The sequence below is a fragment of the Chiloscyllium plagiosum genome, unplaced genomic scaffold (genome assembly GCF_037043375.1).
Source record: "Chiloscyllium plagiosum isolate Xiang-an unplaced genomic scaffold, Cpla_swu_hap1 HiC_scaffold_10, whole genome shotgun sequence".
NCBI classification, from domain to species: Eukaryota; Metazoa; Chordata; class Chondrichthyes; order Orectolobiformes; family Hemiscylliidae; genus Chiloscyllium; species Chiloscyllium plagiosum.
This window is the reverse complement of record NW_028270148.1, coordinates 103,381,929-103,406,563: the sequence shown is the minus strand read 5'-3', so window position 1 is coordinate 103,406,563 and position 24,635 is coordinate 103,381,929. Positions and strand designations below refer to the sequence as shown.

The window sequence follows — 24,635 nt, the reverse complement described above, 5'->3', positions numbered from 1 at the left end:
GATGTCAAAGCAGTCAAACAAAAAGAAAACTTATATTAATAACATCGGTTTGATTAAAATACTGCAAAGCAATATTTGAACTTCATGCGTTTTATGAACAAGATTTTGGGTTTCATCAGCCCACCCGTGCCACAAGTACAAACAATGGCATAAATCTTGTGATTTATCAGGTTCTAGTTCTGTGGACATCCAGGCCAATCTCACATCACAGTTTTCAGTCACAAGAGGATCCACAGAAGATGAAGTCTCTTCCAACTTGAACATACTTGAATAATAAGGAGTCTATCCTGACTCCATGGTCTACAACTGGCTCAGTGGAGGAATACTGTATAGGACTAAACAGAAATACCAGTCTGTACTCCAAATCATATAACAACATACAAAATACAAGTGGATTTCTCACAGCAGAGCTCTTGGTCAACATACGTAAACACTGTATTATGTTAGATAATGTCCAATGCACTATCCTTGCCCTTGATTTACCACACTTAAATAACCAGAGTTGTATTTTTATTCCACAGTATTATTCTAGGAATGCCTCTGGTATTTATTGGTTCAAAGTGCATAACTGACCATATTTGTGTAGGAATTGCAAATCTGTAAGCTGAATTATTATCTTTGTTCAGCTAAATGTTCAGTTCTAGCTTTTAGTTTGAACAAAAAGGATGAACAGGAGAATGGTAGGAGAGATGTTCTAAAGTGCTGATAGTTAACAGCAATACTAGGGAGTAGAGGAGGTTATGTTTCTTTGTGGCTTTGAGGAACCATCCGGTAGTGTTTTCTCAAGTACGTGGAAAAGATACCATAACACTACATTGAATAAGAGTAGGGCAGTCGAATTGACCAATACTTATACCTCAGTCAACATCATTAAGAATAGATCATGTGGTAATTATCGCATTATGTTTGCCAGAATTTGCAAAACACAAATTGGCTGCCATGTTTTCTCCACTGTAATAGTGATGATACTTCAATACTATTTCATAGGCTGCAAAGATACCAAATAAGCACATGTCTTTCTTTGTTACATGTTTTGGTAATTTTATTAACCTTGGACTCTGAAGCATTTTTTTTTGACAGACAACAGGAACAATGCTACAGGAAGGATAGAAAGGGAGGCAAGAAAGGAGGGGGAGCGGCATTTTTGATAAGGGATAACAATACAGCTATGCTGAGGGAGGATATTCCCGGAAATACATCCAGGGAAGTTATTTGGGTGGAACTGAGAAAAAAGAAAGGGATGATCACCTTATTGGGATTGTATTATAGAACCCCCCCAATAGTCAGAGGGAAACTGAGAAACAAACTTGTAATGAGACCTCAGCTATCTTTAAGAATAATAGGGTAGTTATGGTAGGGGATTTTAACTTTCCAAATATTGACTGGGACTGCCATAGTGTTAAAGGTTTAGATGGAGAGGAATTTCTTAAGTGTATACAAGACAATTTTCTGATTCAGTATGTGGATGTACCTACTAGAGAAGGTGCAAAACTTGACCTACTCTTGGGAAATAAGGCAGGGCAGGTGACTGAGGTGTCAGTGGGGGAGCACTTTGGGGCCAGCGACCATAATTCTATTCGTTTTAAAACAGTGATGGAAAATGATAGACCAGATCTAAAAGTTGAAGTCTTAAATTGGAGGAAAGCCAATTTTGACGGTATTAGGCAAGAACTTTCGAAAGTTGATTGGAGGCAGATGTTTGAAGGTATAGGGACAGCTGGAAAATGGGAAGCCTTCAGAAATGAGATAGCAAGAATCCAGAGAAAGTATATTCCTGTCAGGGTGAAAGGGAAGGCTGGGAGGTATAGGGAATGCTGAATGACTAAAGAAATTGAGGGTTTGGTTTAAAAAAAAGGAAGCATATGTCAGGTATAGACAGGATAGATCGAGTGAATCCTTAGAAGAGTATAAAGGAAGTAAGAGTATACTTAAGAGGGAAATCAGGAGGGCAAAACGGGGACATGAGATAGCTTTGGCAAATAGAATTAAGGAGAATCCAAAGGGTTTTTACAAATATATTAAGGACAAAAGGGTAACTAGGGAGAGAATAGGGCCCCTCAAAGATCAGCAAGGCGGCCTTTGTGTGGAGCCACAGAAAATGGGGGAGATACTAAATGTGTATTTTGCATCAGTATTTACTGTGGAAAAGGATATGGAAGATGTAGACTGTAGGGAAATAGATGGTGACATCTTGCAAAATGTCCAGTTTACAGAGGAGGAAGTGCTGGATGTCTTGAAACGGTTAAACATGGATAAATCCCCAGGACCTGATCAGGTGTACCCGAGAACTCTGTGGGAAGCTAGAGAAGTGATTGTTGGGCCTCTTGCTGAGATATTTGTATAATCGATAGTCACAGGTCAGGTGCCGGAAGACTGGAGGTTGGCAAACGCGGCGCCACTGTTTAAGAAGGGCAGTAAAGACAAGCTAGGGAACTATAGACCGGTGAGCCTGAGCTCAGTGGTGGGCAAGTTGTTGGAGGGAATCCTGAGGGACAGGATGTACATGTATTTGGAAAAGCAAGGACTGATTAGGGATCGTTAACATGGCATTGTGCGTGGGAAATCATGTCTCACAAACTTGATTGAGTTTTTTGAAGAAGTAACAAAGAAGATTGATGAGGGCAGAACAGTAGATGTGATCTATATGGACTTCAGTAAGGCATTCGACAAGGTTCCCCATCGGAGACTGATTAGCAAGGTTAGATCTAATGGAATACAGGGAGGACTAGCTATTTGGATACAGAATTGGCTCAAAGGTAGAAGACTGAGGGTGGTGGTGGAGGGTTGTTTTCTCAGGCTAGAGGCCTGTGACCAGTGGAGTGCCACAAGGATCGGTGCTGGGTCCTCTACTTTTTGTTATTTACATAAATGATTTGGATGCGAGCATAAGAGGTACAGTTAGTAAGTTTGCAGATGACACCAAAATCGGAGGTGTAGCGGAAAGCGAAGAGGGTTACCTCAGATTACAACAGGATCTGGCCAGATGGGCCAATAGGCTGAGAAGTGGCAGATGGAGTTTAATTCAGATAAACGCAAGGTGCTGCATTTTGGGAAAGCAAATCTTAGCAGGACTTATACACTTAATGGTAAGGTCCTAGGGAGTGTTGCTGAACAAAGAGACCTTGGAGTGCAGGTTCATAGCTCCTTGAAAGTGGAGTCGCAGGTAGATAGGATAGTGAAGAAGTCCTTTGGTATGCTTCCCTTTATTGGTCAGAGTATTTAGTACAGGAGTTGGGAAGTCATGTTGCAGCTGCACAGGACATTGGTTAGGCCACTGTTGGAATATTGCGTGCAATTCTGGTCTCCTTCCTATCGGAAAGATATTGTGAAACTTGAAAGGGTTCAGAAAGATTTACAAGGATGTTGCCAGGGTTGGAGGATTTGAGCTATAGGGAGAGGCTGAACAGGCTGGAGCTGTTTTCCTTGGAGCCTTGGAGGCTGAGGGGTGACCTTATAGGAGCTTACAAAATTATGAGGGGCATGGTTAGGATAAATAGACAAAGTCTTTTCCCTGGGTCAGGGAGTCCAGAACTAGAGGGCATAGATTTGGGGTGAGAGGGAAAAGATATAAAAAAGACCTAAGGGGCAACCTTTTCATGCAGAGGGTGGTATGTGTATGGAATGATCTGCTAGAGGATGTGGTGGAGGCTGGTACAATTGCAACATTTAAGAGGCATTTGGATGGGTATATGAATAGGAAGGGTTTGGAGGGATATGGGCCGGGTGCTGTCAGGTAGGACTAGATTGGGTTGGGATATCTGGTCAGCTTGGACAGGTTGGACCGAACGGTCTGTTTCCATGCTGTACATCTCTATGACTCTATGACAACAATCTGTGAATAAAACACTATCATTTAAGAGTGATCCAAAGGCAAGGTCAATGTGAACGAAGCAATCAAAGCTTCTAGGCAGGTCTTCAACAGTCAAGATCTTCAAAACAATAAAATTCAGCTGTTACAATCCTCCCTAGATTTAACTTTCCAAATTATCTGTCAAACCCATAATTGTCGCATGACCCAGTAACCCTACTGGGAGCAGCTGTATACACTCACTTGTGATTTACCAGGAAGTCAATGGAATCTGGATATGAAATACTCTAGTTGCACAATACCTGATTTCACTATAAACCTTTGCTGAAAATGTGAAAGTTGGCAGCTGCCTTTTACCTCAACAATCTAATCAGCTAGACGCTTTAGAAATAGAAATGGTATTTTCATGAATAAGACTGGTAGTCAGACATGTATGCTTTAATTGTTAACAGAACACAAGAGAGAGAATGAATTCTTTCAGAGACCTTGGACAACCATTACTGACTTACAAGGAGATACAAGGTTTAATGATGCAGTATTTTTAAAGTTTACAAGTAAATCAAGTATACTAAGTAGAAAGTTATAAGAAGAAGTGGGTTTGAACTAATAATTCAAAAGGAATGAAGCCACATATAGAGTACGCTTACAAAGGTAAAGTAAACTTGATTTAACACATTACATTATGTATTCTATTAATTTGTGTTTTTCAGAAAACCCACAAATTAGGGGGAGCAGATTTAAGACTGAATTGAGAAGGAACTTCTTCACCCAGAGGGTTGTGAATCTATGGAATTCCCTGCCCAGTGAGGTAGTTGACACTACTTCAGTAAATGTTTTTAAAGTTAAGATCGATTCTTTTTAACAATAAAGGAATTTAGGATTACAGTGAGAGGGCGGGTAAGTGGAGCTGAGGCCACAAAAAGATCAGCCATGATCTTATTGAATGGCGGAGCAGACTCGAAGGGCCAGATGGCCTACTCCTGCTCCTAGTTTAGATTATGATTAGATTAGATTAGATTACAATGTGGAAACAGGCCCTTCGGCCCAACAAGTCCACACCGACCCGCCGAAGCGAAACCCACCCATACCCCTATATTTACCCCTTACCTAACACTACGGGCAATTTAGTATGGCCAATTCACCTGACCCTGCGCATCTTTGGACTGTGGGAGGAAACCGGAGCACCCGGAGGAAACCCACGCAGACACGAGGAGAACGTGCAAACTCCACACAGTCAGTCGCCTGAGGCGGGAATTGAACCCGGGTCTCTGGCGCTGTGAGGCAGCAGTGCTAACCACTGTGCCACCGTGCCGCCTTTTAGTTCTTATGTTCCAAAAGACATTACAAATCCAAAGCATAACTATGTTCAATGATTAACATGATACAGTTAGTCTGCTGAGCCCTCTAATCTGCTGCATGGATATTAGGTTGACAATCTGCTGCTTGTAGCAGAAAGGTTTGGTTGCTCGTGTATTCCCATTGAATGGCTATTCCCAACATCCAATGAACTTCCTGCTCTGCATAAAATAAAGTTGGTTACTCCACTGTCAGACCAGACAACTGATTTCAGTTATGGTACCATCAGTGCCCGAAGACTGCCTACTTCATGGCTGCAAAATGTTGTTAGAATGAACAAGATCAATTTAGATAAGGTGACTGGAATATTGTGATTTATCAGATTCTTTTCATGCTGAAAGCAATAGCATATATACAGCATGTAGTATTTCCTAAAATGAAAGTTTTAGTGGAATTACTTCTGGAATTCTCTTGTGGATTTCAGAATTAATCACTTTATGACTTGCAAAGTGATTTTGTCTACTTTTCATTACTAAAATGTTTTCAGTTTTATACAGCAGTATAAAACGTTTTTAGGCTATTTAAGTGACATTATTTAGGAATAGTGTTGAATAAAGGATCACTGGCTACTGTTCTGAAGTTGAAGGTGTGTACTATACTTCTAAGAAAGTGTGAATGTTGTTTTGCACTGAGAGCTTACAAGCACCTGCCATATGACTAGCTGGCAGTCTGAGTGTACTGGAAAATTGAAAATATATAACATTTGGTAGTGAAATAGACACCTGAGTTGGTTGCTATTTTGACAATAATTTGAATTTAACCAGTTTAAATTATTCCCCAGGATATTAAAACTCAATTGAGTTTGAATATATTGTTTTTGCCGACATCGAACCAATGATCCGATTCTGGGGGTATGAAAAAGGCAGGCAGTTTGAAAGTCAGACAGAGTAACTGCCATTGAGTGAATAACTGCCATCGAAATACTCCCTATCAAAGGTACCTTTTCATATGAAACATCTTCACAGTAAAAAGAGAGAAGATGATGAAGGGAGATCTTCATCCACAAGAAGACAGGCACCAACGACAACAGCTTTGGTTTTGAAATTAAGTTAATGTAATTTTACTACGTGTTTAATTGGAACAGTGTATTGTTTTAGAGTCGGAGGAAGATAATAAGCAGTTCAGAGAAAGGGGGTTGCTTCGAGCTGTGAATAGTTGTTGTTTATTATTCACTTTTAGACTTAAAGAATTAATTGATATTATTTTCTTTAAATATTGGAATTTGGGAGTTCTCTGTCACTCATATATATTAACAGATTACGAGGCAAGATGAGCTTTTCCCAGTTTTTGCTTTAATTAACAGAGGGGTCCACTGCAGTGTTGTAACTCTATGAAGTGCATAACAGATAAGTGAAGTAACTCCACAATGGCCAGTATCCCATCACCGAGACACCCTTTATTTACATGTTCAGAGCACATGACATGGACCCAGCTAGCTCAGAGGTAGCTCCGAGATTTAACAGAACCCTGGCACCCCTGTTTTTATCTGGCAGCCAGGGCTCCCTGATTGGTTCAGGTTAACAGCCCCAATCAAGGAACTGATATTCTATGAGGTCCACCTGACTGACCTCGTTCTAATCACTACATCCTTCCTCCTCTAAGTCCTGGTATATAGGCCTCTTCTTTTGCCTGTAGCTTCTGGTCCAGTTAGAGAATTAGAGAAGGCTTGGGCTCCTAATAACTGAAAAAGGTGGCGGTCCACAAGCTGTCAGGAGCTTTTCATCTGCGCCAATGTCAATTACATGGAAAAAAATTGCATTCTTTCCATATATTGGGCCCAGTTTTCAGTGGCAGGATCGAAATGAGTCAAATGGTGGCATGATATCAAAAATGCTTATCCCACCTCAAAGACAACTGCGGCGAGCGGTCCTCTTCAGGGGCGCATTTTTCTTACATCGCCACTGAAGTAACTCGACAAATACTAGCATCCCATCACCAAGTCTATCTTTATTTACATATGCACAGGACATGACACAGACCAAGCTTACTCAAAATCAGCTCCTCGAGTGAACAGAACCCCTGACACTCCTATTTCTATCTGTCAGCCAGAACTTCCTGATCGGACCATGTTATCAGCCCCAGTCAGGGTATTCATATTCTATCAGCTCCATCAGGCTGACCTCATTCATGTAACTACAGTGACAAGGCAAATTTACTCATGCCATGTTTCCAGCAATGGACCCACACTGAAAAGCAGTGTGGGTGATTGCCAGAAAGTTCTAATGGAGACACAATGCTATATCCTCAGTTATCTGACTCATACACCACATGAACACGGTTCCACTCTGGGAGCACTTAATTTAGCTTTACGTACATTGTCAGGCATTTTAGAAGTATTCACTTCAGACTATAGTTGGTATAGAGCCTGTTCAGAATCTTATAAATGGCTCACCTGTACAGAAAGAGATAATGAATATGCAACGTGACATTGGACTTGGTAACAATATTGTAGCAGTCACAAGTTTGAAATACAATTCTAAAATCATAATTGGAAATAAATTAAACAGGTTTACCATAAAATTATACCCTTGAATCCAGTTGAAGCCTTGTTCAGATTTCCCTTTTTTGATTGTAGATGAGATTTGATCTTAATAACACAAGATTAAATATCTGATATAGTACAGGAATAACATTAAATTTCTGCAGTGCCATGTTTCCCCACTAGATGTCACAGGTACATTTGTTAGTGTTGCAGAGAGTAAAATGGAAATTAACAGCAGTGAAAAATGATTGTCATCGCGTATTGGTTGAAGAAAATTGAATGAAGCTTAACTGAAGACAAACTTTAATCTACTGAATTGTGCCTCATTTTAAAAGTTACACAAGAAAACATATCTGTCAAAATATCACATTCTTGTATACGTTATCATATCACTCAACCATTCCCTATTTACAATTGCTTAATTGGGAGCGGACATTTTGTACAAGAATCATTTGCAGTGACACTGTGAAAGGGTCAATAGATTCAGTGTTATGAAGTCGAAGGCGTGTACTGTACTTTTAAGAGAGAGTGAAAGTGGTTTTGAACTGAGATCTTGCAGGCACCTGTCATGTGAAAATTGAAAATATGTAATATTTGGCTGCGAAACAAGTATCTGAGTTTTGGTCGCCGTGCTTTCACAACAATTTGAATTTCACTAATTTAAATTATGCTCCAAGATAGTAAAACCCAATCAAATTTGAATTTTACTGTTTTGCCAACATCGAACCAATGAGACGATCCAATATGTCAGGTACAAAGAAGCTGGCATTTTGAGAGTTAGCTAGACTGAGGACCAACTGCCATCACCAGAGTAACCGAGCAAAACACTCTCTATCAAAGATACCGCTTTTATAAGAAACATCTTTAAAATAAAAGACCGAAGACAACCCAGATAGATTTCCAGCCAGAGAAAGGACAGTGGAGACGACCGCCACTGACTGGTTTTGAAAATTAAGTTAATATAATTTTAATATGGGTGGTTAGTGGAACAGCGTATTGTTATAGAGTTGGAGGCAGATAACAAGCAGCCAGGAGAAAGAAAGCGTAGAGTTGTAAGTAGTTCTTATTTAATGTTCAATTTTAGAGTTAAAGAATAAATTGATATTTTTTCTTTAAATACTGTAATCTGGGAGTTCTCTGTTACTCATACTTGAGCAGATTATGAGGCAAGGTGAGCTTTTCTGGATGTTTGGTTTAATTAGCAGAGGGGTTCACCCAGTGTTGTAACAATAGCATGAATGCAAAGTACTGCCTATCATTGGATTTAATATGTATCCTTTCACTGCAAGTACAATGCAGTTTATGCCCATTTAAATATTGGTAAATGCAAGGATATCATCTTTCACAACTTCCACTGAGGAGACTAAGTAGACTTTGCTTATTCTTTCAAAGAGAATGGCAGTCTAATGCGAGGTGCTTGCAATGTGTCACCAACTTTTGGGATTTTTCAGTGATGAGTCAGGCAAATAAACAAGATACCAGATCATATAAGAACATAAACATCAAGTGGAAAACCATGTTTGTCACAAGCTAGGGTGTATAATCTCACGGGTTTAAGGTAACTCTTTCTTTTGATTATCCATGAAAAACCTTGCTTGTGCCATTACTGACAATCTATTTACTCACTTCTACTGTTGTAAAACTCTTTTCCTGAGAGACAAACTTGTATAATTCTTTCTAAATGTTTCTACGGAAGCATACACTGGCAGTACTTCCGTCCCTAAATAAAATGCCATTCCCATTCAAAGTATCCAGAAGCTCAAATTCGAGTGTTGTTTTTGTACCATCTATCCGAATGAAAATAATTAATAATAACAATGGTGAAAAGATGGCACAGAATTTATTCTTAACTACCAGAGATAGATATTGACAGAGAATAAGAATAGTAAAGATTTGATTTAACTTTTTAACTTTGGAATGTGGTGTAAGCCAACATCAACTATTATTTTTTTTTCAGTTAAAAGTAAAGGTGGTCAATGTAACAGGGAGTTATGCTATTCTTTTGTAAATAATGAATTTAAACATAAGACATAGCTTAATCGCCCATCAAGTCTGCTCTGCCAATCAATGAGTTCATGACTGATCTAATAATCCTCAACACATTTACCTGCCTTTTCCCTGATACCCTCGGTTCCCTTACTGATTAAAAATCCCTATATCGCAGTTCTGGTTATGCTTTCACAGCCCTCTACAATAAAGTATTACACAGATTCACCACACTCAGCGAGAAAAAAATTCATCCTCATCTTTATTTTCTCTCTTTTGCTGGGATTATGCCCTCTGATCAGAGACGCTCCCACAAGGGGAAACAATTTCTCTGCATTAACTCTGTCAAATACTCAAGAATCTTAGGTGTTTTAATAAGGTCTCCTGTCATTCTTCTAAACTTCAACAAGCGCAAATTCAATCTATTCAATTTCTCCTCAAGAAAATTCTTCCATACCCAACTCTGTGAACCTTCTCTGGACTGCCTCCAATGCCACTATATCTTTCCTTAGATCAAGGGACCAAAACTGCTCAGAATATTCTTATTGTGATCTGACTAGTGCGTTGTAGAGTTTTAGCAAGAGGTCTCTGTTTCTATATTCCGGTTCCCTTGAAATATAGAAATTTACAAAGATGTTGCCAGGCCATTTGCCAGCACTTGGCTCATATCCCTCTATACCCTTCCTATTCATATACCCATCTGATACCTTTTAAGTGCTGTAATTGTAACAACCTCCACACTTCCTCTGGCAGCTCATTCCATTCACGAATCACCCTTTGCGTGAAATAGTTGCCCCTCAGGTCCCTTTTTAATCTTTCCCCTTTCACCCTAAATCTCCTGCCCCCCACCCAGGGAACATATTTATCCTATTCATGCCCCTCATGATTTTGTAAACATCTATAAGGTCACCCCTCACCCTCTGATGCTCCAAGGAAATAGTTCCAGTCTATTCAGCCTCTCTGACTCTATGACTCAATGGTCTGAGTTATAGGGAGCAGTTGGACAAGCTAGGACTTTTTTCTTTTGAGCGTAGGAGATTGGGGGAATCTTATGGAATTATGTAAGATCATGAGAGGCATGTATAGGGTAAATGCACTCAATCTTTTTCCCAGGAATGGGAAATCAAAGACTAGAAGGCATCAGTTTAAGGTTAGAGAAAAAAAGAATAAAAGAGAACCTGAGGGGCAACTTTTTTACACAGAGGGTGGTACATTTATCTAATTAGCTGCCAAAGGAAGTGGTGGAGGCAGGTACATTAACAATATTTAAAAGGCATTTGGACAAATACAATTATAAGAAAGGTTTAGAAGGATATGGGCCAAGTACAGGGAAATGGGTTTAGTGTTGATGGACATTTTGGTAGGCATGCACCAGTTTGGGCTAAAGGGCCTGTCTCCGTGCCGTGGGACTCTATGACTCTACGATTCTAGCTTTATGTTATTCCTGTGTGAGCACCCCAACTCTGTGGTGCAGTCTTTTTCCATTTTAATGATATTCAGCTCTTCTATTTTAACTTCCTAAGTGCATAATGTCACATTTTCTCATGTTACATTCCAACTGCGAAGCTTCATCCCACAATCAGTGGAGTAAGAGACTTGAAAAGGAAGATTAATTTCAACTGTCACCATTGTACAAAATCAGTCTATTCTTTGTTTGTTAGAATTTTAAGTATGATTTTTTATTAATTACGATTGCTACAATCTATCAAGGGTCATATGTATAAATTGCAAAGATTACTCTTCAAAAAGATTTTATGGGCTGTGATATTGTGAGTTAAATACACAGATTAAATGGTGGACATCTCATTAAACTGACCAATTACAATGTAAATCAACAATAGCTTACAAATACCACATATATAGAGGTATAAACAATAACAATTAATTTAATTCAAAAACATTGCTTCCATGAAAATGCACCTTTAAAAGGTGTTTGGAACAAGGTTTGTAATTCACATTTGTTGAATGTTGTGATTACTAGTTTTGATTTCTACAAGTGGGAGATGTTGCGAATAATTAAATAAATTATCATTTCCAAAGAATGAATCCCAGGATTTATACTTCAGTTGACAATACAGGCACTACATCTCAGAATGTTTGTCAAACTATATAACACGCTTTTCAGTTCCTAACATTCATATAAAAAGTGACCAATGATGAAGCTTTCCTAATTAAAAGTATTCATAATTATGATAATTTTTACATTTAATTACAATCACCTTACCTTAACTGTGGACTTTCTTCACTTGAACCAGTTTCAAAATTATCTTGAACTTCATTATCATTTTTTGCCTTCCTGCTGCAATTCTCCTTGCTCGTACCTCGAACAACACAAAGAACAAGGCCAAACAGTTACACAATACATTAAGTTCTCTACTTGATGTTATGGGGCTGCATTCCTAAAAATCATGACTTATGTGAAGCAGTTTTATGTAGTTTCCACAGGAAAGAATGTTGGAACTGTCATTAGTTCCGTATTACATCACTGATCAGGAAAAAAAAAGAAATATTCAACATCATACCCTCTAACGGAACCTTTTTTTAGATTATTTAATTTCCGAGTGTTTAGATGAGACTAGATTCCCTACAGTGTGGAAACAGGCCCTTTGGCCCAACCAGTCCACACCAACCCTCTGAAGAGTAACCCACCCAGACCCATTTCACTCTGACTAATGCACCTAACACTATGGGCAATTTAGCATGGCCAATTCACCTAACCTGCACATTTTTGGACTGTGGGAGGAAACCGGAGCACCCGGAGAAAACCCACGCTGACATGGAAAGAATGTGCGAACTCGAGGCTGGAATTGAACCTGGGACCCTGGTGCTGTGAGGCAGCAGTGCTAACCACTGAGTCACCATGCAGCCTGAATATATTTTTTTGTTCAAGAACCAGATTCAATCTGAAGCTGGAGCTCCAATGCTGTGGAATTGCAAATAATTCAGAAATACTGAGCCTTTTACAATCCATTTTTTAAAATGCTGCTTCCCTCTCCTGAATCCTTATTGACAGTGGGGGCTTGCAATAAGGGCAATGAGATTTCTGCACCATCAGAACTCTCACTTCTTTGATATCAGAGCTCTGGCTTCAGATTCAATCTGGATCTTGAATGGAAACAAAATAGAAGAGTCACATGGATGAGTTCAGGAGGAAGATGGGGTCACAACGTGGAAGTCAGAAGTGGAGATGGGTGAGGATACAGGCCATGACCTGGGGGTCAGGGAGCCGGGAAGGCACCAATCTGGTGATACAGAAAATGAAGTTCAATAAATCTCATGAGGCTCAGCCAGAATATAATTTCCATGAATTTACCAACGTTAAAAGTGAAATAATGTTTAATCAAACTATTTTGAATGAGACTTTACCGTGTAACATAGTAGTGGAATATTCACTTGAAAATCGTTAAAAGGATCATTTATCATGTGTCTACACAACTCATAATATTGGTGAAGTAATTGTTAATTCCCATCATTCACTTTTCATCTTGGGTTGTTCTAGTGCAAGATGTTCATTGCTAGTGTTTGTGTTGTAATCATATCCTTTAGGTTCTTATGTTTATATACACAATGGAAAATTAAAATATAGGAGCAGTTCTGCTAATTCGCACTAGTCCTTCTCTCCAGACTGCAAAATCTGTTCTTTGTTATCATAAAAGGTATAAACAAGTGGGCAGGATGTAAAAGTCAAGTTTGTTTTTCCATGGAATCATGAACTAATTCCTGTAATTGTTTCCTAAGGCTGATCTTTTATAAAAACATTCTTACCAGCTGCATGAAGTTCAGAATGTAATCATTTGTTTCACCACAAAACTTATGACAATCGCAGTTTTTTTTTGCATTTCAAAGAAAAAAAATAGTTCTCGACCTGTCACAGTTTAATAATATTAATGAAACTCTCAAAGATAACTACAACATACTCTAGTTAAGTGTGTAGCTGATTCCCACTATTTGTATACACTTATCAGAAGTATACACTTAAGAGGAGTAGCAATAAAGTATGTCATAGTAAAACAAAGCAGCTTGCCTGGAAAACCCTTTTAGATTCATAGCAGTTTTGGACAGTTTAAAGAGCTGAGAGTATTTATTCCGGCAAGATTTGAGTACATAGTAAGTACTCTCATCACACCAAGTGGCAAAACAGAACTTGAATGAAAATCAACAGCATTTTTATAACATTTAATAAGTCAAAACAAAATTGTGTTGTACAATAAGTAAATCACTTGGGGTGTGAAAGGCAAATGTTTTTGTACACAAGTAAAATGGGTTTCCCCTCAGATACAGGCTAAACACTGTTTTATTCCATACACTGCTGTCCCATGAATATAGGCGCTCCTTTACATATAATTCAAATGGATTATTTTTAAAAAAGCAATATAATTGGAGCAATTTATGTAACAGTATCATTATCTGAAGACTTCAATTTGGTCTTATACACAGAATCAAAACAAAAATCAACTACTTTCCATGCCACAATATTTTTCATAAACAAGGGCTACGTGGTTGATTGGACAATTTTGTAAACAATTAGTATATTGATTTATGAAAAAAACACTGGCAATTACCTGCTGAATGTAAATCAGAAACATCCTTCTCATTCTTCTGCATTGCCGATAGCTTTAACAGCTGATAAGCTCTTGTTTCTGTTAGTTACAAAAATAATAAACATCATCTGAGCTTTAATATACTAAAACAGAAACAGACAAATTGGTATGAAGATAAGCCAAAATACGTACCAATCCAATTTTTTGTCTCAATGATCAGCTGTATTTATTGTTGCAGAAAAAAAATGCTTCCATTTAAGGGGCATTTTTCATTACCTTGAGTCTCGCTCCTCACACCAGAGCCCAAGACAAATCACGAAAAATGTCCCACACACATTTTTGTTGATTTAAGTCATTAACCTGGCCTAACATACCCCAGGTAGATTTCACACCTGCAAAAAGGTGCCAATTCACTTACTACTGCAGGCTTCAGGGTATTGTTGCAACAGTGATGACCATGAGTTATTCTAGTTGTAGTCCAAAAAGAAAGCAGACCTCTAACCTTAATAGTTTTTCATTAGGCCTGGAAAAGGGGAATGTTTACTAATTCTGGCTTTCACAATGTCATGGCGCCAATTCTTCTGGCTGACCAGATGACTTAAAATCCAGTTCTTCTAGCCAGTGGCGAGTGAGGAAAGTAAGGCATGGGGTTTGATCACTTCATCTCAGCTTGGTTGCAGAGAATTGCAATAGTTCCACCCATTTCAAACTCAAGCATTCTCTCCCATCAGTGAGAAAACCATGAAAATACCAGAAAGACAAAAAAAAGCAAGAGACCTGGCATGACAGTTTCCGGCATCTTTTGTCTCTTATTTGTATTCAAGAATTTAACTTGCTGCAGGAACCAAATAGGTCACGTTGGAGAATATAGAAATGTAGGTCATGTGACTTTTTGGTCAGCTTTCAGGTGACAAGTATTTATTTTCTAACACAGTGTTGATAGTGAGCAAACTTTGGATTTAAATCACGAAAATAATTTTGGATGGAACAAACAAAAGATTTAAAATAAGTAAATGCTTACATATTCTACAGGAGGCTCTTTTGCCTCACCAGCTATTTTCCCAACTCCTCATATTCAATGAAGCTTTATCAGTCAGCAGTTTATAAGACCTGGGTGAAGATGTGCCGTTAGTCAATGCTGCACATTGACATGGTGAGATGACAAAACAGGGAAACCAGTCACAATGTTATGAGCAGCGGGCCAGTGGTTGACCTTTCCAATTACTTGATGGTATTTTTCCTCATCTTTAAGCTTTACAGTTACAAATGAGATGAAGAAATTAAACTTTTATAAACTGACACATTCTGACTGTTTTGACCAAATATTATTTGGAAATATAATATGTTTGGTTAGATTAGATTAGATTCCCTACAGTGTGGAAACAGGCCCTTCAGCCCAACAAGTCGACACAGACCCTCCGAAGAGTCACCAATCCAGATCCATTCCCCTACTCCCTACTAATGCACCTATCACTATGGGCAATTTAGCATGGCCAATTCACCTGACCTGCACATCTTTGGGTTGTGGGAGGAAACCGGAGTACCCGGAGGAAACCCACACAGACACTGGGAGAATGTGCAAACTCCACACAGACAGTCACCCGAGGCTGGAATTGAACCCGGGTCCCTGGCGCTGTGAGGCAGCAGTGCTAGCCACTGAGCCACTGCCTATAATTCTACAGTTTTTACAGAACAAAACACCAACATGTTAAAAACGTAAGTGTTAAGCATAGGTGTAGAACATAGTTACAAAATAAAGGGAAATTCAATTAAAACTAAGACACAAAGAAATTTCTTCTCCAGAAGTGCAGCAAATGCCTGGAATTCTCAATCAGAGGGATCAATGATTATATTTAAAAAAAAGATTTTTGAAATATCGGCAAGTTAACTGCTGAGCTGGCACAAAAGATGAGAGCTGATTAGCAAGTTTGAGGCGCCAAGCTGGCGAATCCTGCTCTATTTCATTTGCTTTGGTAAAAATTCATATTAAAAAAAAGCCACTTCCACAACCAATAGCAGACCTTGTCAATTCAGCCCATAATTAACTTTGTAGTGGACTTCAATAGCCCAGAATGAAATATCATCCTTCTGACTGAAGATTCTATCGGGGAAATACCCTATTCAGCTGGGCAAACAGCTGAAAATTGGAATGAACTAAGAGGAAAACTTCAGAAATGTCACTCTACAATGTCATCTTGTGGTCAGAGTCTGGACCTGCATTCTCACTGGCAACCGTTTACATACAAGATTTGAACTATAAACACTAACAAAGGTTGTTTTAATGTCAAATGTTCACATGAAAGTAGAGTAGTTTAACTTTATTTTTCGTTTCTACCACATGCAGCTGGTAAAATAAAAATGAGACAGCATTCCTCCAGGATCAAGGTACTATATGAACACACAGACTACATGAGAACGCAGTCAGACACAGGGCAGCATAAAGTGCATAGAAAAATGCAAAACATGCAAGACAGCACAGTCATTCCTGACAAGACAATCAGCACAGTGGTGGACAAATAACAATGTAACAATGACCATTAATAAAACATTATTTCAGCAGCAATTCAAAAAGTTGTCTGAAAACTGCAAATGGAATACAGCATGATCATACAGTGTTAAGGAGCCTGATGGCTTGAGGGAACAAACCATTGCACAGTCTGGCCGTGAGACGGCGAATATCCGGTATCTTCTGCCAGATGGCAGGAGGGAGAAGAATTTGAATGAAGGATGTGTGGGGTCGTCCACAATGCTGTTAGCCTTTGGGTTGCAGCATGTGGTGTAAATGTCTGTACTGGAGGGAAGAGAGACCCCGATGATCTTCTCAGCTGTCCTCACTATCCATTGTAGGGTCTTATGATCCGAGACAGTACAATTCCCAAGTAAGGCAGTGATGCAGCAGCTCAGAGTAGTCTCAATGAATCCTTTGTGTAACAAGTGTGAATGATGACAATGAAGATTGAACAGTTAAAGCATTCTAGAGGATTCAAGATTTAGTCATGATGAACGGTAGGACTCTGGGAAGCACCAAGGATCAGGCAAACCATGGTGTGTAAATCCATCAGTCCTTTAAGGTAGCAGGACAGATAGTTTATGGATGTGTAACAAATGCTGGCCTAACCAGCAACATCCACATTCCATGAATGAATTAAGCAAGGAGATAAGGTGATGAGGAATTATGTGGGATACCCATTTTTATCAACTGACGCAGAGAGTTTAAGTGCAGGGAGGCAATGCTGGAACCACAGGAACATTACAGGAGGAGTGTGATTGTGCTGAAGAGGGTGCAGAGGGCATTTAACAGGATGTTATCTGGGCTGGATAATGTTGTTACCAAGTGAGATTGGATAGACTGAAGTTGTTTTCCTCAGAGCAAAGGAGATTGAGAAGGGACATGATTGTTATATACAGACAGGATAGATCAAGGGGAACATTTCCCCTTGGTGGTGCAATCAATAACAAGGGGGCATAGAATTAAGGTAAGGGTCAAGAAGTTTAGAGAGGACGTGAGGAGAAATATTTGCATCCAGGAGGTGGTGGAAATCTTCAACACACTGCCTGAAAGGGTGATAGAGACAAAAACCCTCCGAACATTTACATAGCATTTAGATGCACACTTGTGATACGAAAGCATATAAGGCTTTGGGCCAGGTGCTGGAAAATGGAATTAGGATAGTTAAGTGGTTGTTTTTGACCAGCATGGACTCTATAGGCAAAATGGCCTTTTTCTATGCTGTAGACCTCGATGACTCTATAATACAAAGCATTTAATTGGAAAAGAAATCACAAGCATATTTTCTCTTTTAACCAACAATTCCTTGATATTGAGAGATGGGAATACACAAGCACTTGATCCTTAAACGCAAATTAGTTGATTACTGAAATAATTCATGAATAATTTTCTAATTTATGTTTCTAATTTTCTTTTTCTATCACTGATCAAGTAGCTGTGAATTTCCAACTTTCAACTCTTTTTTTTCTTTTCACCTAGTTCTAAAGCAAAACTGTTTCAAATTTACAATCAGAAGAGGAGATTCTAATACCAAGCAGCTGCAGTGCACAATTAGCACGATACTTAAAAGAGCTATTAGCAGTCATCTTCTATGTTACAGATGTGTGTTGTAAAAATTTCACAGATAATAAATAAACAAAAATATTGCTGTTAGAAGGTTTGTTCATTGCACATCCTTCTGCTCTCCAAACTTAATGAGAGCAAATTAAGGAGTTTTCACAAACCATATAGTCTATATAATTAATATCACAAATTAAAACAAGGATTCATCATAATGCACAAAAAATGCCACACCATTACATCTGGCATCAATTGAATGAACTAAATTGTATAATGACCTCAAAATGAGATTAAATATAAAACAGCCAAAATATAACTTGTACAAGGACCCTTTACTTAGATGTTTGATATATGCTCAAACATTTAAAACTAATTGTACTGGCTCTGCTTGAAGCATGAAAACAAATTAGAAAATCAGAAGCATTATATGAAGCATTTTTCTGCATTAGTAGAATGTTAATTACATCTAAAATCTTGTGAAGACATAACATTATGATGCCTTTCTTTTAAAACTGATTGGAACTAACAGTGAGGACCAGATTCATTTGCACGGTTCCACTGTCTTTCAGATACTGACAGGTCCACACTGTTATATCCATCCAATTATCCTTATTAAGTTAACATGTTTTCTCATATTTTTCATGAGTGAAATATTGTTTTTACAAGAAATTAACAAATATAAATGTAATTAAAGTGTGATCCAAACTTCATTGTACGTTGAAGGACAAGAGGATAACTGTTCATTCTAGCTGTTATGATTATTACAGCTCATCAGTAGTGGTCAAAGTATGATAAAAAAATTGAGCAAATCAAGGTGAAATCTGTATTTCTGAAGATCTTTGGATCATAATCATATTTATTTACTTTTTCTTGTAGTTTAATAGTTCATCAGAATGCACTTTCAAGCAGTGTGGCTGAATTATTTTGCTAGAAAAAAAAACAAAATTCCTCAAATTATATGCCTCCCAAAAGTCCTGTACAAGACAGGCATGAATTTAGTAGATTAATAATATTAGATTTTCCTGTAAATCTGAACAATCTGCTGCAGTGTTGACTTGTAGTGAAGTGAACCAGGAACAGAGTGAGGATATCTAATTGGGGAATTTTGGAATGAGCTGAAAATGTGATTACACAGCACATGTATATAAAATCAAACTAAAATTTAACTGTAAAAGTTCCAAGTCCATTGATTGCACTGAATAGATACAATATGGTTAAATTGGGGCAGTAAATGGCAGATAAGAACACTATTACAGCTTCAAAAAAAACACTCAATACGTTGTCCCTTTTTAAGAGGGACAGGGACAGAAATATTTAGTAGAATCCTGCTGTCACAGTTCATATCCCATTCCCACAACCACACTCCTGCTACTCTTGATCTGTCAACTTGCTCCACAGAATACAATGCGAAGGGGTAGACAGCAAGATAACTCCAAATGGCATGAGGATCCATACAATTATTTTTGAACCTTTCCTGACTCTATATAGTTTGAGTGCATCAATATTAGATGTTTTGAAGGTGCATCAGTGTCACTTACAAATTTTCAACCTCTTTCACATTACTTAACCCTGCTGTTACCTTTTAAACTATATTTCTTAATGATCACTGTTGCTCAGCTTCTAAACTTGGGATCATGACGACATAATAGACTTTTCTCCAACTCCACTTTAAAAATATTGAATAAACGTGTGATAATGAATAATCCTATTATTTTATCTCAAGTTTGTCAAAACTGTTCACATACATTTCATTTCAAGATAGAACAACTGACAATAATCCCCAGACAATAGTCTCCTCTTCTCAAATTGTACAGACTCTGTATAATATGAATATAAAGTTCAAATCTGGTTTCTATCATTTTGCAGAAAAATATTAGCCAAGAAACTTAAAGAGTAACTACTAAAATGGTGTCTCTTTCCTTCTATTTAGTTGTGCTTGTTCATTGCTGACACCATACAGGGGTACATTATATGCGTATTAAATGGATTAGACTCCCTACAGTGTGGAAACAGGCCCTTCGGCCCAACAAGTCAACACCGATCCTCCAAAGAATAACCCACCCAGAGCCATTTCCCTCTGACTAATCCATTTAACACTATGGGCAATTTAGCATGGCCAATTCACCTCACCTGCACATTGTTGGACTGTGGGAGGAAACAGGAGCACCCGGAGAAAACCCACGCAGACGCAGGGAGAATGTGCAAACTCCACACACATCGTTCACCCAAGGCTGGAATCGAACCTGGGTCTCTGGCGCTGTGAGGCAGCAGTGCTAACCACTGAGCCACCATGCCACCCATATATTTCGTACAGCATAGATATTTAGACTGCAGCTTGAATTTTAGGTGAGCAGAATAAGAATGTCAATAGTTCAACTTCTCTCTACCCCAAGGAGGCTGAAATTATGTATAGCACCACATGCCAGTTAATATAGACCATGACAAGCTATTCCACTATATACTGAATAATAAAAGCTGAGAATATGATCTCACTTGACAAGGAATAAATTCAAAGCTAATTTGCAGAAAATATATTTTAGCAAGAAAGTGATGAATCTATGGAACAGTTTTCCTATGGAGCTACATCAAGGCGTTAACAATTGTTCATTCTAAGATAAATCAGTTGAATTTATTTTTTAAAATAAGTTCAGCTTATGTATGTCAGAGGTAAAACAACAACTCTTGTTACTGACATTAACGAATGCTGCTCAGATGTCTAGCAACCTTTGCGGCAACTTTCCCAAAGTTAAATTTAAGCACTAAATCAATGGGATCACAAGGCAATTCCTGGATTTACACATTTAATATGTTCAGACATAAGTTGTTGTTGGCTTCCCAGGGCAACCTGAGATAGGTTTGACATCACTACAACTGCAAAATCAGGGCCATCATTTTGGAATAGAGTATATGATTAATTTGAAACACGAGAAAGTGAGGACTGCAGATGCTCGAAATCAGAGTCAAAAGGTGTGGTGCTGGAAAGGTACTACAGGTCAGGCAGCATCCGAGAATTGACGTTTCGGGCATAAGCCCTTCATCAGGAATGGGTGTGGGGGGGGGGGGAAGCTAAGAGATAAATAGGAGGGTGGGATTGAATAGTTCATCAACTTCACGAACACCTTCCACCCTGATCTCAAGTTCACCTGGACCATCTCGGACACATCCCTCCCCTCCCTGGACTTCTCTGTCTCCATCTCCGGTGACCGACTCAACATGGACGTCTACTTCAAACCCACCGATGCCCATTGCTACCTGGACTACTTCTCCTCCCACCCCGCCGCTTGTAAAATGTTATCCCTTAGTCCCAATTCTCACACCTCCACTGTATCTGCTCCCAGGAGGAGCAATTCCACTTCAGGACATCACAGATAGCTTCCTATTTCAAGGGCTGCAATTTCCCCTCCCACGTGATCAACAATGCCCTCCAGCACATCTGATCCACCTCCTGCACCTCTGCCCTTGAACCACACCTCTCTAAATGCAACAGGGATAGAACCCCCCGGTCCTCATTTTCCAACCCACTAATCTCCAGATACAGCACATTATCCTCCGCCATTTCCGCCACCAACAATCAAACCCAACCACCAGAGATATATCATCCTCACCCTAACAGCATTCCGCAGAGACCATTTCCTCCGCAAGTCCAATGTTAAGTCCATGCCCCTCCTCCCCCTTGGTACCTTCTCTTGCCGCCGCAAGAGGTATAAATCCTGCGCCTACACCTCTCCCCTCACCTCCGCTCAAGGCCCCAGAGGTTTCTTCCACAACCAGCAGAGATTTTCCTGCACATCCAAACACCTCATCAACTGTATACATTGCTCTTGATGTGGTCTGCTCTATATTGGGGAGACAGGACGCCAACCCGTGGAACATTTCAGGGAACATCTCTGGGATACATGCACCAAACAGCTTCACTGCCATGTGCCGACCACTTCAACTTCCCTTCCCACTCTGCCAAGAGCATGCAAAGTCCTGGGCTGCCTTCACTGCCAATCCAAGCCACTTGACACCTGGAGGAAAAATGCCTCATCTTCCGCCTTGGGACCCTCCAACCACACAGCATCAACGTCGACTTCACCAGTTTCCTCATCTCCCCTTGCCCACCTCATCCAAACCAAACCCTCCAACTCGGCACCGCCCTCTTGAACTGTCCTACCTGTCCATTTTCCTTCCCACCTACCTGCTCCACCCTCCCCTCCAATCTATCACCAAACACCCCCCCACCTGTATCTACCTGTTGCCTTCCCAGCTACTTCACCCCACCCTCCTATTTATCTCTCAGCCCCCTTTCTCCCACAACATTCCTGATAAAGGGCTTCTCATTCGTGTGGTCGAAAATACCTTTCTGACTTGATAACAGGATCTGATTAGAGAAGAAAATCACTCAAGAGTTTACTAGCTAGTATCAGCATGAGACAGTTAGTTTCAAAAGCTGAACAATCTTCTCCATCCAGGGTAATCTGAGGTAGACTGGGTGATAAATAGTCGACATTGTCCTTTCATGAATCTTCTTGATATACAAGGGCTGATGATTTGGTCAGATAGTCATTATCACACAGAATAATTTTGATAAATCTTATCACAGCATCAAGCTTTGTAAATGCCTGAGGATCTAAATACAAGGTTGTCAATAAGATCTCCCTCGTGTCCTAGACCTGATGAATATATGATGAAAATCTTCAATTTCTTGTCTCCTTTAAGCAACGTTTAAGTTCTTAAGCTATTTAAATACGAACAAAATCATTTCATAATTACTTTGATTAGTATGCCTGTCGTGTCAAATTTTCCTAGACTGTTCTCATATGCACTAATGAACTAATATCTCTGCATTTTTAAAGCTTTTATCTTTTTTTATTTACAGAATGTTTTTCATTATCAACAAAGTTAGTGCAAGAGATATGAGTAACCTTGATGGTTCTAAGTTCAGTCTGTTTGTTTCTTTGTGAGTCCAGTCATCCAAAGGCCTGATCTTAAAATGTACTGAATTTGTGCTCAAAATCAACAATGGCAGCTTGAGAATTTAAATTTCATTTTAAAAAGCTTGAGAGCCGGCACCAGTAAACTGTGCCAGATTTTTGTAAAATCCAAACTGCTTCATTGATCTCATATGGAGCATGAGGCAGGCTTCCCTGGCCCAGTCGAACAGATGCGTGACCAATGCAACTGACCCTTAATTTCCCCACGATCTGACCGCACAAGTGACTAAGTGTATCAATTGATTACAAGAACAGAAATAAAAATGAACAAATGATTCATTTGAAGCCTCGGCATAGAATCAGAATGTGCTGAAGGCACACATAGCTCAGTTGTACCTGCTATGTTTTTCTTACTATCACCAGGTCAATGATGCTCAGATTGGACTCATCAAGAGCCATTTGGTTCACTAGAACTTTGGTCAAAATATGAACACAAGAAGTGAAGAGTGATTAACCTCGATATTAAGACAACATTTAACCATATCTAGTTTTTTAAAAAACCCTTATTAAACAGTGAAAACTCTTCTATGGTTAGAGAAACCCCTCCACAAAGAACAATAGTTGAGATTGTTGGAGGCCAATTATCTCAGTCCAGGTTTCATTACAGAGTTAAATTCCTAGGTGGGCCTCACAACTGCTATCGGTTGGATAGTATGTTTAGAACATGTGCCAACCTTAAGACAGCTCTCTTTGAGGATCAAAATTGCAAAAGGTCTCATAATAGAAACTGATAATAAAAATTCCTCAGGCTCATCATGCCTTCCCCCATGACTATGGGATTGTTTAAAGTGGACAGCAATTATGACCCAAAAGGACAAACACAGATACTTTGGCTATTGAACAGAAGTAGCCATACCAAGGTCCCAACTTACATGTGATCCTCTCAGCACTCTGTCAAAGGTACATATGGGGTATCCCAGAAACAGCATGTCTACTACCTTGCAGTGTATAAAGAAGAATGGGAACAGGCAATACCACCATTGCTTTAGTAGCACAGAAGTTACCTGAGATGTTTACACTTATAATATTATTCTTCTAAACATTGCATTTTTTTAAACACTGTACTCACTCAATTGATAGCTTCTACACCGAACCTACCTTGCTGTTTGGTAATACTTAGGTCAAAGCTCAGCACAGGAACTCCTGGTTTAATTTCTAAGTCATCATTGAAACTGGATGGTAAGCTGCAAGATGAGTCATCGCTTGGAAAAGACTGTTTTTCAATATCTTTTGGAAGGATCTTCTTCAATAATGCGGTTGCCTGATTAGCAATTAAAATTGATAAGAGAAAAAGAAAGTGCTACATAGTCTCAGAACAATTAGGAAAATGTAACTATTTTGACATCAATTAATAACCATTATCCTAAAAGCTCCATGTAACTACTATCAATTGTTGAAAAACCCATGTGCTGACTTT

General features: G+C 39.1%; 1 protein-coding gene across 5 annotated transcripts in view; it reads right to left on the bottom strand.

The window, feature by feature from the left end:
* The window catches only part of kiz (kizuna centrosomal protein), a 188,737-nt gene that overhangs the window by 47,369 nt on the left and 116,733 nt on the right, over positions 1–24,635 (bottom strand). For all 5 annotated transcript variants that reach the window (XM_087991617.1, XM_087991614.1, XM_043696535.2 and 2 more), the window contains 3 exons: positions 24,317–24,479; positions 14,195–14,272; positions 11,857–11,953 (listed from right to left, as the gene is read on the bottom strand). In XM_087991617.1, the coding sequence (XP_087847743.1) occupies positions 11,857–11,953; positions 14,195–14,272; positions 24,317–24,479 (338 nt within the window). The remainder of the gene's footprint in view (positions 1–11,856; positions 11,954–14,194; positions 14,273–24,316; positions 24,480–24,635) is intronic.